General features: G+C 43.3%; 1 protein-coding gene across 5 annotated transcripts in view; it reads right to left on the bottom strand.

The window, feature by feature from the left end:
* Positions 1-1,635, bottom strand: part of adcy8 (adenylate cyclase 8 (brain)) — a 42,312-nt gene extending 40,677 nt beyond the window's left edge. For all 5 annotated transcript variants that reach the window (XM_007900913.2, XM_007900910.2, XM_042332356.1 and 2 more), the window contains exon 1: positions 775-1,635. In XM_007900913.2, the coding sequence (XP_007899104.2) occupies positions 775-1,635 (861 nt within the window). The remainder of the gene's footprint in view (positions 1-774) is intronic.
* Positions 1,636-15,784: the final 14,149 nt, after the last annotated feature.

Raw genomic sequence — 15,784 nt, 5'->3', positions numbered from 1 at the left:
GAATTGACATTAAAAGGTCCCATTCAATGGTCAGGCAAGTTGAACTGCAATGAACTACCAACTTCTTTCTCTCTGTCTGTCTATCTATAAATCTTTCTTTATCTACCTATCTCTCCTCCCTCTCTCTGATTATCTGTCCCTCCCTGCAGTGGTACACCTGACAACTGGGAGAGAGCAGTTTCCTGGTCTCTATAATCCTTGCATTTGATACAGCGCCTTATTGTGTAACGAGCATCTCAAAACACTTCATAGAATATACCGTGACTGTGTATTTTGCAAGCAAATCTCGGCAGCCAGTTGCGCACAGCGATATCCCACAAACAGTCATGGAGTGAGCGACCAATTTGATTTGGGGGATTGTTGGCCAGGACAACGGGAAAGAGAAACTCTCTTCTCTTTTCCAATAGGACACAATGAATATCACTGACGCGCGAACAGATAGACAAATGCCGAAGTAAGACTTGGAAGGAATTAGACAACAGCGCGAGGAAACTCAAGACAATTATAGATTGTTGTTCAGATTACGCAGATACATAGCTCGCTACCAACGGGACAGAGACATGGATTGATGGACAAGCCCAGAAGGAATAAACCGTTCTCTGGGAAAGTTTACTTCTCATACATGGAAACTCATCGCCAAACCAGTGCTTCGGAGGATGACCCCCCATCCCTCTCCCCCCACCACACACACCCACACACACATACACACACACACACACACACAAGCATCCCTCCTGAGTGTGCTCTGGATGTACACCGTTCACAAGGAGCTACCTGGTTTGTGGTTGGGATGGCAGCTGGAGGGAAGAGTAAGCGCACCGCCAGGTGTAGGGCAGAGGTGAGCAGGCCGGCCAGGATGGCCCAGGTCAGGGGCAGAGGGAGCATGCTGTAAGTGGCAAAGAGAGTGAAGAGCACGTAGCCGATGCCGTCCCCAAGCAGTCCATAGCCCAGGCCAGTGGCCAGGATCTGAGTGGCCATGGCCACCCAGGTCACCAGGCCGCTGTACTGCAGGTAACTGTGAGAGGTGGTGTCCTTCCTCACCACCACTAAGGCACAGATGACCACCTCGATGCCGGTGAAGAAGCCCAGGAGGATGCCTTTGACCGGGTCCATGGGGGCCGAGGCCAGGGTCAGGTGGAGGATCAGGACGGTGAGTTTGGTCAACACGTCCAGGATGTTCATCACCACCACGGACTTGCGCCTCTGGCCCAGGAAGTAGCGCTGGTACAGCCGCTCCAGGTCGCGGGACTTGAAGGAGTTCCTCAGGGTCGGGAAGATGACCCCGCGGTAGGTGTAGCCCCAGTTCAGGAAGAAGTCGGAGTTGGTGGGAGCGCAGTCCAGGTGCAGGAAGCCCAGGTCGTTGCTGGTCCGCTCGGGGAAGACCTTAGTGCCGCCGTTGTTGTTGTGGCCGCCGATGGAGGCTCTGCCCGCGGACGGCTTCCTCCCGTCGGGGCTCCACGAGTCCTCGGAGGAGGAGACGGTCTTCGCGCTGTTGTGTTCGTTGAGGAAGCGCTGTTCGGTGATGTGACGGACCGCATTTTGCCACAGGAGCCGCTTGGGTCTGGTTCCCGGAGTCCGGTTGATGGTGTAGAGCTCCTCACTGGCGCTGGAGCAGCGCACTTCGGACAACTCCATGGTCGCGTGTTTGCTGCGGGGAATAACTTCAGAAGCAAAGCTCCGGCGTCCTCCCGCCGCCCATACTCTGCAAACCGCACTTTGCAACGCGGATTAGCGAACGATCAAACCCAACACGACTGATCCCGGGGATCATACTCACTGGGAGATTGATTTCTTCCCTCTCTCTCTCTCTCTCTCTCTATTTTTTTTGGGGGGTGGGGGGGGGGTTGTTGGGGTGGGCGGTGGTGGGGGGGGGTTGTTGGGGTGGGCGGTGGTGGGGGGGGGGGGGGGGGTTGTTGGGGTGGGCGGTGGTGGGGGGGTTGTTGGGGTGGGCGGTGGTGGGGGGGGGGGGGGGGGGGTTGTTGGGGTGGGCGGTGGTGGGGGCGGTGGGTTTAACGCATCCTTTTTTTTTAACCGGCGAAAAAGTCACGGGAAAAGCCCCCACTCTCACTTGGGAGGGAGTTTTCAGCGGAATAGCTTTTCCCCGATCCCGACAGCAGCTCCAACTGCGAGGATCCCGAGCTCAGGAACTCAGCCCTCACCCCCCCACACACACACACACCCACACACCCACACACACACCCACACACACACCCACACACACCCCCACACACACACCCCACACCCCCCCCCACACACACACACACACCGTCACCAAAGCACGACACGTCCGAAAGTGACTGCACCCCGCAAAAGTGTGACTACCCGAGGAGAAGCCAAGGACATGTGCCCCACAGCACAGCAGAGCCCGGGGTCCCTGGGCTGAGGGAGGGGAGGGCTGGGGAGCAGAGCCCGGGGTCCCTGGGCTGAGGGAGGGGAGGGCACAGCAGAGCCCGGGGTCCCTGGGCTGAGGGAGGGGAGGGCACAGCAGAGCCCGGGGTCCCTGGGCTGAGGGAGGGGAGGGCACAGCACAGCAGAGCCCGGGGTCCCTGGGCTGAGGGAGGGGAGGGCACAGCACAGCAGAGCGGGAGCTGCGGGTCTCACGCCGTTGGCATTAGTTTTCGCTGAAGGTATTAGCGGCGGCTTTGGGGATGGATTACACCGGAGCGTGTGGAGCCGGAGCTGGAGCTGCTGCCACAGACTGACAGGCAAGACACGCCAGGAACTGGGAGTGACAGGGAGGGAGGGAGAGGGGGAGGGAGGGAGAGAGACAGGGAGAGGGGGAGAGAGGGAGGGATGGAGAGGGGGCTGATCTGGGCAGCCCTGACGTCAACGCGCATGGTTTGCTCTCACAGAAACAAACATGAAGAGACAGAGACCGAGATAGAGGGAAGAATACATACAAGAGAGGGAGGGAGGGATGGAGAGAGAGAGGGAGGGAGGGAGGGAAGGAGAGAGAGAGAGAGAGAGGGAGGGAGGGAAGGAGACAAGAGAAATAGGGGAGAGTGAAAGGGAGAGGGACAGAGAGATGGGGTGTGTGTGTGTGTGATGAACACAGAGAGATAGAGAGAGAAAGAGAAGGACAGAGAGGGACAGAGAGATGGGGGGTGTGTGTGTGTGATGAACACAGAGATAGAGAGAGAAAGAGAAGGACAGAGAGGGACAGAGAGAGGGAGAGGGACAGAGAGATGGTGTGTGTGTGTGTGTGATGAACACAGAGAGATAGAGAGAGAAAGAGAAGGACAGAGAGGGGGAGAGGGACAGAGAGATGGTGTGTGTGTGTGTGATGAACACAGAGAGATAGAGAGAGAAAGAGAAGGACAGAGAGGGACAGAGAGGGGGAGAGGGACAGAGAGATGGGGTGTGTGTGTGTGTGTGATGAACACAGAGAGATAGAGAGAGAAAGAGAAAGAGAAAGACAGAGAAAGAGAGAGAGAACAGAGAGAGAGAGAGAACACAGAAAGAAAGGAGAAGGAAACCGACAGTGAGTGGGAGACACGACAGCAGATAGAGTGAGGGACGTACGAAACTGAGACTTTTAAAACAATAATGAGAGAGAGAGAAACGAGATTTATTATTAAGATTAGAAGCAAAATGAATGGCGAGGAGGAGCTAGAAAACTGAGAGGGTTAGAGGACCGAAACAGACGGCGAAACAGAGACAATTTAGAGGCACAGAGAGAGAGAGAGAGAGAGAACCATAACCAAACCCAGAGTCAGGAGAGAGAAAGTCAGACTGAACAAGACACAGAGAAACATAGGAGGTAGAGAGAGAGAGAGGGAGAGGGAGAGGCTGAGTAACAGACAGACAGACAGACAGACAGACGGGGATCAAGAGACACAAACCATGGAAAGACAGGAATAAGAGACACCATGAATTGTAAGGAGAGGAGATGAAAAAGAGGGGAGATGAGTGAGGGGGGGGATAACACAGCAATGGTGAGAGACAAAGGGATTCTGAGAGAGAGAGAGAGTGAGTGAGTGAAAAGTTGAGTGATTCTCATCTGCTTATTTGCAATTGCTGTTGGCCATACATTAATTCATGCAATACTACATCATATTGATTTGGGCATAAAGTATATAATTTATCGGCATGCCTTTCATTTATCGCCATGCATATTCCATATCTGTTTGCAATATACTGTGATTTGTATTTGCATATAACACTATATGTCTATATACAGTGTATATGTACGTGTGTGTGTGTGTTTGCTACATATGTTTACACATTTAACAACATTTCTCTCACTGAACGTATCGGAATGTTCTACTCTATTCTCACACTCTTCTCCCTCTGTGGTGTTTGCAAAAGAATTGAAGTGTCCTCGGCAAGCAATGTCTTCAGAGAGTGGCCACCGTTCCATCAACCAGTCAAAAACACATGGAAAACCTTTCTCTTTACCCGAACAAAAAAAAAGGTTGGAATGTCTTGCTGATAAAAGTGCCATAACTGGGCGGATTCCTCAACACTGGTCGAGGCAGGAGTTCATTAAACGTCCATCACTGGACATGATAAGGTTCATTAAAACCTTCAAAATTCACAAGTGATATTGTGGAAAGGGGAATATATAAGTGGGTAACATAATACGACACCAATACACACCTTTCTGGAAGAACCCGCAGTTTATGAGGGACCTGTTCTAGATTTTAAGGCAGCTCTCTCTGTCTATTGAAACTTGATCACAACACACCTCTCCTGTATAGCTCACTAAATACACTGTGAGGACGTGTCCAGTCTCTCCTGTAACTGTTTCAGGCAGAGAATCGAAACGCTTTGTTACTCTCCTCCATTTCAGGTAAAACTCCACACAGCAACAAAAAAGCCACACAGACAAACCCAGAGTAACGCTGAAAGGACACCTTTCACACAGGGCTGCGTCTAAAAGCCGGATCCCTTTCCTCATAACTTCAAAGGACCTTTCCTCCCAGTTATGCACTCAGTAAAGGTCTTTGAAAAGCCGTTGTTTGTGATTTTGTATATCAATTAGCGCAAAGATAACTGATACTGCCAACGATTTATAGATTATTTTGTTCTCTGTAAAGTGCTTCTCATTATCTGACTCTCATTCACCAGGAATTGTAGTTACCCGCCCTGGATGATGAATGAGGACTACATTGACTGGTTGTGTAACGAGGTAAGATGGAGTCTGCATATCTGTATGTGCTGTGAAACATTCCGACTTGAGACAGAATCCTGACTCAAGGCAGATTGCTCCACTCACACTCCATCCACCTTCAGCTAAATTTGATTGATTCAACCACACGTTAGGAGTTACTGTATACTATGCTGCATTGCATACCTCTCTTTCCTGTGCATTCATGATTTGCATGATATCTACTTTCCCTACTCTGCATATTGTTTCATGTTCCCCAAATGTAACGCAGATTTATTCTAGAATTTCCATTCAGCAGCAATAACAAAAAAAAACACACGACTATTTCACTTGAGTGACTGCTCACTGCATCAGAGCCCGAATAACTGCATTCTAGTTTGGTTAAAAAAATATAAATGATTGAATTGTGTTCAATGATTGTACGGAATTTTTTTAACAGAAATGCAATTTCAAAGCTACAGTGTATGAAATATGTTCCCTTCAAAACTTCAGATTTTTTGGTGACTGGTTATTGGTTAGGGATATCAATGCCAGAGAATGAATATCTGCCCAATTTTCCGTGTTGGGATACCATTAAGCAACAACAACTTGTATTTATACAGTGGCCTTCACACAGGGTAATGTCTTGGAGCACTTTACAGAGATGGGTTTGGACTTGAGCAAGGCAGAGGGGAGAGGAGAGGTCATAGAATGCCTTCAAAGAAGGGTGCAACTACCCAAATCAAATGTAACAGGATGACTTCCGATGTGAAAGGCGCTATACAAGTGCAATTTGTTGTTGTTGTTGTAACGCCCGTTCAACAATGGGGTCCAAAGTGATATTTCTTAACACAATGCCACAATGAGCAATCCCTTTACAATTCACAGTACAAGGGAAGAAGTAGATTGCATTGACATAACATATTTTCACTTTCCCATTTATGCAACACAGATTCTTTATGGAGGAATCCATTTAAGAAATACTGTGAATTGGACTCTATTGCCTGTCAGCCCAAATTCGAGAACACCCACTTGGTGTTATTTGTTGATAGCTGTGGATTATTCCGCAGGCATGGGGTCAATTTCCATTTGGATGCGGATGACACCCAACTCTGTCTTGCTGCTTCCACCCTTGACTTCAGGACCGTTAATGTCCTGGCTAATTGTCTGTCTGACATCAAGTCCTGGATGAGAGCCAACTTCCTCCAGCTCAATGTTGGCAACACAGAGGCCGTCCTGCTTGGCTCCCAGCAGAGCCTCCTCACCTTAATCACTATTCATGCACTCTTCATTTATCACCTCACTGAGCCAATGCAAAACCTTGGTGTCCTTTCCAACCCCCAGCTATCCTTCAAATCCCACATTTGTGCCGTGATCCATTCCGCCTTTCCCCAACCTGCCTCCGTCATTGCCTCTCACTAGAGGCCACCGAGATACTAATCCACGCTTTCATCACGTCCCAGCTTGACTATGCCAACTGCCTGCTCATTGGACTTTTCAACTCTTCCCTCCACAGACTGCAGATTATTCAACTCCACAGTTGGAGCCCTCTCCTGCACCAGGCTCCGCGAACCAATCATCCCTGTTCTTGCCCGGCTTCACTGGCTGAACGGCCCTCAGAAAATCAAGTACAAAGTCACAGTACACAGTACAACTTCAAAGTCCTCCATGGTTTTGCTTCCTCCTACCTCTCCCGACTTCCTAACCCCAAATCAGCCTGTCTGCTCCCTCCACTCAGTGGACACTGGCCTGCTTCACGTCCCCAGCACTTCCCATCTTTTTGCCCATCTTCTTATCATAGTGGTCCTATTGAAGTGATTTGCTTTTTTCACCCTGTGGCTCTGACCTCTTCACTTTTATGGCCTCACCCTATTTGTAGTAAAATAAAAGTGAAATGATCTAAAGTGGATTAATGATTTACCTCCAATACTTGTATTGTAGAAACTCTATCTCATTTGACTTAAGAAAGAAGGAACACTTTTAAAGCAGCCTATAACAGTATTTCTCAAAGGCCTTCAAAGCTAATTACTGTCCAAGTGTAGTCACTGCTTATGCAGACAAATGTGCCAGCAAGGTTCAACAAAACAGTCGTGAGGAGAGTGATCTATTAATTTAGTGGTCTGCTTCTTTTCGAATAATCTCATGCCTTTTTTTATGTGATCTGAAAACAACTAGATAAGACGTTAGTTTAACTTCTCATCTGAAAGACGGTACTTCTGCAATGCAGCTCTTCCACAATTGAGCACCAGTCTGGGATATGAGCTCAAGGACTGAGATGGGGTAACCTCTAGGTGAGAATGCTACCATCAAAGTCAAGCTGATAGACATCTACTTGCATTCGATAAATTGAGTGTCTAAATTGGGCAAGTTGAATTTATTTGGGAATGCAAAAAACCATTCTGTCAGCCAGGTGTCTAACACATGCGAAAACCCATCACCATGCTTGAGAGTTCCATGAATCCCACCTACACATGTAAATTCCAGAGATATTTATTGGAATGAAACGTGCACTCTCTCCCTAGAGGAACGCATCCTGCTTACCTAATTCTGAAAAGTATTAGGAGCAGGTTGGCGAGAGCTAAAGCCTGGGGACCCCAGAGTGTGCATTGGGGTACTGCTGGATTCTAACCAGCTAAAACTGCATAGCTTGCCATTGATATGACTTTCTGGCAAGCTTTCCTGCTGCTTGTCCAGCTGGGTCCACCCTACCCATTAAAGCTTTGTTTGCAGGATTAACAGAAGCTGAGTGGCAAGAGTAACTGGGTTGCTCTCCAGGTCCTGCTGATGAGCCAGGCTGGGTTGTCGTCAGCAGTGCCCTGGAAGGTTGCTCAGGAATTGGATTGCAAGACAGCCACAGTGGGCTTGATTCTGACATTTTATTGCCAAACATGTCATCTTGGAGCCAGTTCAGCCCCAAGGTTTAAACCCCCCCACCCCCCATTCCTCTCTGCCAAGAAGGATAATCACTTGAAATGAATTAACATGAATTGTTTAAGAGTATCACAATCTGTATCATCTAAGGTTTTATCACAACTTCAAAGCCAATGGAAAATTTGTGTGATGGATGATCTGTTAGAAACAAATAACAGTGATCTCAAACAATTGCATTCCATCATTTCGACCACAAATACATAGTCACACCATGTTACTGTGTATCCCATGAAGTGTTTTGGGACATCTCAACGATATGATAAGGCACTCTATCAAATGCAAGGATTATTATCTTTATATTTTATAAGACTCTTAAAACAATATGAGACCTGAGGGGGTGTGTTTTTGCAAAGTACAGCATATTTTCACATAAATATGTATAAATATAATGCAATCTGCCACAAGGTGTTATGTATGAGAATGCAATGTATAAATATACCCTCAAGATGACAGAGAAGAAAGATGATGGTGTTTCTCTTTATAAATGACAGTTTTGTAGAATAACATAGAGTGAGCATAAATAGATAGTGTTACCATAATAACTAAGAGACCACGTATGAATATTCTAATGATCTTACAGCAAAACAACATTTTTCTTCCTGTCTTTTTGCTGTAAATGTTTCCCCTCACACAGTTTTTCAAATTAGTTTTTTTTTGGTTCTGTCAAAACATATGCACAATATCAGTGACTCTAAGCCTGCTGCTTTGGAATAAAGAATGGACCATGTGAAATAATTCAACGGCATGCTTTAGCACTGGTGTAAAAAAAAGAAAGAGAATGGTGAGTACCTGGGAGTCACAAGGCAAAAACCTCTGGCAAGGGTTCCTCTTGGTGGCTTGATGTTCGGGAGATTTCAGGATTGTTATGTATCTTAAGAATCTGTGAGCAGTTCCAGCAGGATCCATGATCTTAGAATCTGTTTTGCCCAAGTAGAATTGCGCTCGTGAGGAATTTAAACAAAAATGTTCCTCCTGGATTTTACATAGTCTTCCTTTAATTGTTTTAATGATTAAATACAGCAATCTTAGGAATCTAAGCATTAATGCACATTTTCAGCTTTGCCACATGGCACAATTTTAGTTCCATATTTACAAACTAAAGAAAATGGTGAATATTATTGACAGAATTAAAACTGCAAAATGCAAACCAACAGTTTTGCTTGGCACAACACAACTTAGAATCAATCAGATAGTAGACAGCAATTTAGCCTTTAAAACAGTTTCAGTTGGAAAGTCCCCATGTCAGTTACTACACAAGTGCTTTTCTTCTCTATTAGGCCTGCACAACACTCAAACTCTGACACAGTTTGATTAATTTGGTAGCACTCTTGCTTCTGGATAAGAATGTTTTTAGGTACAAACCCCACATTGGGGCTTTTGAGTTTACCATCTAGGATGTCAGTGGGGGGAACGGGGTTTGCTAGATTGTTAAAGTTGGTGCCCTTCGAATGAGAAATTAAACTGAGATCCTGCCTGCTTGGTTCGGGTGGACGTTAAAGATCTCATAACTATTAGAAAAGTGTGTGTTTCTTTTCTCTGTGAAGCAAAATTTGCAGATCATTTGCAGGTCATTCACGTCATGACTATTTGTGGGATGTACTGCTGCATGTGCTTACAAATAAAAACACACAGTCACTACACTTGTCAAATATTCCTGTGAAGCACTATGTTATTATAAGCGCTATATAAAATATACTTAATTTTAATATATATAAAAAAAACTTGCATCAGTGAGCTTGAACGCCGAATCACCCTGTCTTAACTTACTGCTATTTTAATTCGGAAAGTAAGAGAAATAACATGCAGGTATCCTTAATGTAATTCTGGTACAGGGCTGTGTATCCAAGACCATTTTATTTTTTGCTTCTTGTGCTGCCTCATGCCTGCGGCTCAGGAGACTGGAGTGTGGTGCAAATATGAAGGTTTCTGGTGCTGTCCTCCAATCTGTCAGTGTATTTACTTTGGAGCTGTGATGACTGCTTATAGGGATCTTGTTGCACACACGCACGGCTTGCAGCACAGAATGCTCATGTGGCTATAAGTGATGTTCGTACATAGCTGATGTTTTAATTTCAATCCTTGAATTCAGCCTCCCTCCAATTCTGAAAGAGTCGAATTACAACAGTGCCCCGGTTACACAGTTACGCTGTCAGGTTTTTTAACAGATCATCCCTGGGTTTCTCAACATACCCCCTGCCAAAAGGACAGAAGGCAGTGTTGGTTCTGGTTCCAAGACAATAATTAGATTGTGATTATGTTAATATATTGGCTGAAATTTCGGTCAATATTACGCGTAGCACCTTTGGCGATGCAGCATTATGAAAAGGAAATGCCATTAGTATCTGACATCGTCAAAGACCTAATACAGAATGCTGACCACAATCTCATCCCAATGATCTCTTACTCTGCATGAACTTCCGTAGCAAAACCTAGTTCACACTGCACTTAATCTTAGCCAAAATGCTGAGAGTAACTAATAATGTTGCCACCCACATGGTATCATCCCATATGTTGCACTAAGACTTTACCATATTCAGACATGTGCTTGATGCCAGCAGCATGTAGTTAGCACAGACTCCAACGACAAAAGCTGAATCTACTTCAAGTTGAGGGCATGGGGATGTGATCCGACACATTCATTTTTGTTTCAGGACCATTGTGAGCAGCTACAGCCTAGATGTAACTTAAACATGGTTTTAATCACCATTGAGTCAGACTGGGAGTAGCTAGATCAGACACAGTTAAATAAATAACACATAATCTGCATTTCTCAACAAATGTACAATAAACAATTCCATGGGACAAGGTGGCGCATACAGCTGGTAACTTCAGGAGTGCAATCAAAAAATGCTTTCAAACAAAAATCTTACATTGCATGTAAATGGTCAGCAGTACACCCTGACTCATGTTACAATGTCATAGACTCAATTGTATCAGATTTGCCTGCTGGATGTAGAATTAGCTCATTACCTTGAAATCCCTCCAGGCTATCATTTTGTCTTTGTATAAATTATACCAACTGTTATGTTCTAGTGATTCCCTGGAGAACGTCACTTGATAACCTTGCAGTGATCATGTCACATTAATTAATCCTTCAAGGTGGACATTGTAATACATCAGCTGCACCAGGCGTCCTGTTCATCAATGTTACCACAACAGCCACCGCTGATCGAAAGAACAGTGACACAGCAATGATTTCACTCGAGGTTCAGATAGAGGTTTAAACCAATTGAATTAGTTGCAATTTTTTTCAACATCAAGTGCACCTCTTTATGAGACCTCAACCTCAAAATCATTCATAATCTATTTAGGATATAATCATTGATCTAACTTGTATTATTTCTTAATGGAAATGCCTTGATATGCTGCATTGTTGGAGGTGTTGTCCTTTGTGTAGGTTAGAAAACAGAGGTCTGCGTGTTCAGGTGGATGTTAAGGATCCCGTGGCATTACTTGAAAAGAGAAGGAAGTTTCTTCCAGTGTGTCCTGGTCAACAACACTCCAAATAAAATAAAAGTAGTCATTCACTTCATTGCTCTGTGTGGGACATCTCTGTGTGAAAATTGGCTGCAGTGTTCATCTACAAATACACAGTCATTACACTTCATATAAATATCCTGTGCACAGCTTTGAGATAACCCAACAACATGATATGATGCTATATCAAATGCAAGAGTTATTATTATATTGTTCTTCCAGCACAGAAACAACATCCAAGAGCTCTCGGGCTATTGATACACAATTATTTTCATTGTGAAGGGTGTAAGCTTGTCACATTACTGTCAATACCTCGGGACTGCAACGTAATTAAGAAGTTTGTGGAATTACAAGTGAATAAGTCACTGAGCTCATACTCTTTCTTTGCAGATTGCACCTGAAGATTTTCCTCTTCGATCGAGCCTGTAGTCACCGCCCTTTTCTCCCAGGCTTGGTGTCAAGTTATGCCATTATTCAGTGCTCCGAGCCTCTACCTCGTGTGAAGGGCCTTATATAAATGCAAATTGTTGTCATTATTGTTGTCATTGTTGTCAACAAAACAAGACTACCAGGGAACAACTGGTAAAATGTACCAGAAATTCATCCATTTACTTGATCAATTCATCGATCAATTGATCAATGTGATAAGGCGATATATCAAATGTAAGACTTTTCTAATAGTAAAACTCAAGTCTAATCTGTATAAATCATATAAGTGCCTAAATCATACATCTGCCCAAGTCCCATTGAATTTCCAATTATTTATAAGTTTCACATAACTCATACTTTGTACAAGTCATATGAAATGTATGGTCCCAACCAATATGACTTATGTGAGGTTTACTGTATATGTATGATTTTGCTAGAGGCTACACCTGCACTTTGATTTCTCTCTCTACTGCTATCAAGAATTGGTTCAAAAGAAATAAATTATATAACGTTATGTGAGCACTTACACCCATTACAAAAATGTTTATTCTGGAGAATTACCTGAAAATACTGTAAAGTGAATTGAATTTTGTGGGCGAATGAGGAAAAGGATGAATAGGGTAAAGTGAGCACTGGTAATAAATTTTAATTTTAAATTGTTTCAATGTTTATTTATTTGTTTGTGATTAATACAGCAATACGCTTATTTGAAAGTTTGGTATCTAATATTGTTACGTTGCTTTGCAAAAGGTGTATTTAAAGCATACAGAACCGGTCAGTCTACAGAGACAGGAATTCTCTTAGAAGTGACAGCCACACCAGAGTTAAATCACATCTGCTTATAGCACCTGGAAGGTTTAATTGATGTTCGTCCTGGAAGTTTCACTGGTCCGATTGCACTGCTTAGAATTCTGAGACTTGGGAATGTGTGAAGGTAAAATCTTGATTTTACCACAAAATTTACAGTCAATTCATTTTGCAGTATATTCTGTGAAGCGCTTTGAGATGTCTCAACGACATGATAAGGCGCTATATCAAATGCAAGGAATATTATTATTATTTGCTATTCTTATGTCTCAAGACAATGAATAATATCAATAGGCAGTTTGGATTATTTGCAATATGATTAAATGTCTTTTGCAGATCCCCTTGGAAAAAAACTCAACATTTTAATGTAACATCAGGAGAACCTCTGTAAAATATTGAGACTGAGAAAGCTTTCTTGCTGTTAAGTATGATGAGATGGATGACAAGGCACAAATCCCATTCTAAACACACAAGACTTGAAATACCATCTAGTTTTAGCCTGCAATAAACAATAATAAAACAATAATAATGTTTATATTTTATTGTAAATATCATTAACAACAACAACAACAAAATTACATTTGTATAGTGGCTTTCATGTCGGGAGGACGTCCCAAGGCACTGGACAGACAGAGTTTTGGACCCAAGCTGGGGGTTAGGGTCAGGGTCGGGGAGGTGGGAGGGCAGTGGGGGAAGCAGAGTGATCGAAGGCACGGTCGAAGAGGAGGGTCTTGAGATGGGTCTTGAAGGTGGCAACTGAGGGGGCGAGGCGGAGGGACTGCGGGATGGAGTTCCAAGGGGTGGGGGAAGAGTGGCAGAATACTGTCTGGATGCTGTTTGGATTCATCTCCATCACATCCATTAAGAATGCTGTCTAAATTCACCTCCATCACATCTTGGGGAAATCCAGATATGATACTTAAGGAATTCCTTAAACAACAATTTAGACTGAAAATGAGAAGGACGCACTTGTAAGAGGTTGTGCAATGATAACGGAAGCCATCTGATATACTAATATGTTGTGAAGTATATTCAAACGACTACTGTGTAACTCATATAATGATATTAATGTATCTTAATCATTAATTTTTATTATTACAGGAATTGAGAACAAATTGTTTAAATTGTTTAAAAACTGTATGTTTAGTGCTTGTCTTTAGATGAAATCACATCCTTGCTCTATGACTCAATACTGCAGCATGTTCAACTTAGGGCCAAGACTCACTTGTGAATTTAATTTTTCATTCCTGCCAAATTAATTTTTAGTACGAAGCCAGACAGCTCCTTAGCTGTGTGTGTATGTGTGGGTGTTCGTGCAAAAATATGACAATGCTTTTATGCACTTATGACTATTCTTCCGTAGGAGTGCGTGCCTTAAAGAGATATCTCCTTAATGAAAATTAGTCTGGTAAACCATATTCTATTTTAAGGACCCACAAGTGCCCAGTGTCATTTTTACATGTAAGTGTATTTCAATGTGATTTGTATCATTGCATCATCTCCCTTTAACCAGATTTCTAAAAAGATTGCCAATTTTGTTTTATGAAAACTGTGTGCCTTTAAATTCAGTGTTTCTAGCAGCATAGTTTAGCCACAGCAGCAAACAGTTTTCTATGAGTTATTCATACAAAATGTCAAAAGGATCCCAACTTTATTGACATTTCCAGTTCCCTCTGTGCTTTAGATCAACTCACACAAAGAACCAAATAATATCAGTAAAGACTACAACTGTTAAGGTTCTCTTGAAAAAGGGATAAATTGCTGCTCCCAGTAAGTGAGAGACATTCACTTTCAATTTTATATTGCTTAAATTATTAAGTGAAAACAATGTCTTGGTGAGAAGATTTAGAAATTGGAAAAGTGCTCTGAATATTAAACTGAGCAGAATTGTCTGGATACTGAATTAGATACTGCTGTTTGCAATCTGTTCAATGAAGTGAATTCTGTACACAAAAATCTGCTTACAGGCTGCCTCTGACCAGCGGTTATAAAGAATTAAAATACAATAGCCCGTGAAAGATCACTGTAAGAATATATGTCAACTGGGATGAATACAGTTCAATCAGTGTGCTGGCTGACTGGGCAGTGGCTCATACTCTAATCCTTTGTTTCACATTAAATTACGGACTTGCACGTTGGTTAATCCCAGAAATTTTGCAGAAAATCAGGACATATTATAACAACCTAGCATTTAGATAATTTATTTCACTTGGATGGAGGAACTCCAGATGTCAGTCTGACTCAGTTGGGAGCACTCTCGCCTCTGAGTCAGAAAGTTGAGGGTTCAAACACCACGTCAGGACTTTGAGCTCAAGGGTGGAGTCTAAGATGACACTACAGTGCATGATGGAAGAGAGCTGTCTTGTCTGAAATAATGTTAACCAGAAGTCCAGATTATTCCAAAAGAGAAACTGTCCTGGCCAACAACCCTCCACATAAAATTGGTCATTCATGGCTGTTTATGGGGCATTAACTGCTGCATTTACAGTCACTACACTTCCCAATGCAATCCTGTGAAGCGCTTTGAGACATTTTGACAGCATGATAAGGCGCTATATGAAATACAAGTATTATTATGATTATTATATTGGATGTGGGATTTTAAGTAAGGTACCGATCTCCTCCACAAGGCAGAAACTGAACTCTTAACTTCTGCAGAAACTTGTGGGAATTGTACAACTTAAGGGTTCAAGTACTTTTAACCTTAAAGTGCTAAAATCTATCTCGTGATTTGATATATGTTTGGATATTTTTAAATCACTCTTCACATCAGGGACAAAGAAAGAAAAGAAAATGACAATAAAGCCTGGGCACGATTATTGAATCTATTAGAAGTTTGTGGTTGTGAACTGATTAAAGCTCCTGAACATATCCTCTGGGTCTCTTTTTGTAGCATCAATCGCCTTGTGGGGTATCATTGTATTTCCTGTGTAATGTAATAGGGTATTGCATAATTCTATGCATTTTGATGACTGTAATGAAACACTCAATGAATCCGGCTTAACTATTTTGAACTTGTGCTGATTTAAGATTATTCATGCTCATTCATTA

This window comes from Callorhinchus milii, unplaced genomic scaffold, assembly GCF_018977255.1.
Source record: "Callorhinchus milii isolate IMCB2004 unplaced genomic scaffold, IMCB_Cmil_1.0 Scaffold2, whole genome shotgun sequence".
Taxonomy (NCBI): Eukaryota; Metazoa; Chordata; class Chondrichthyes; order Chimaeriformes; family Callorhinchidae; genus Callorhinchus; species Callorhinchus milii.
This window is presented reverse-complemented; position numbering and strand designations above follow the sequence as displayed.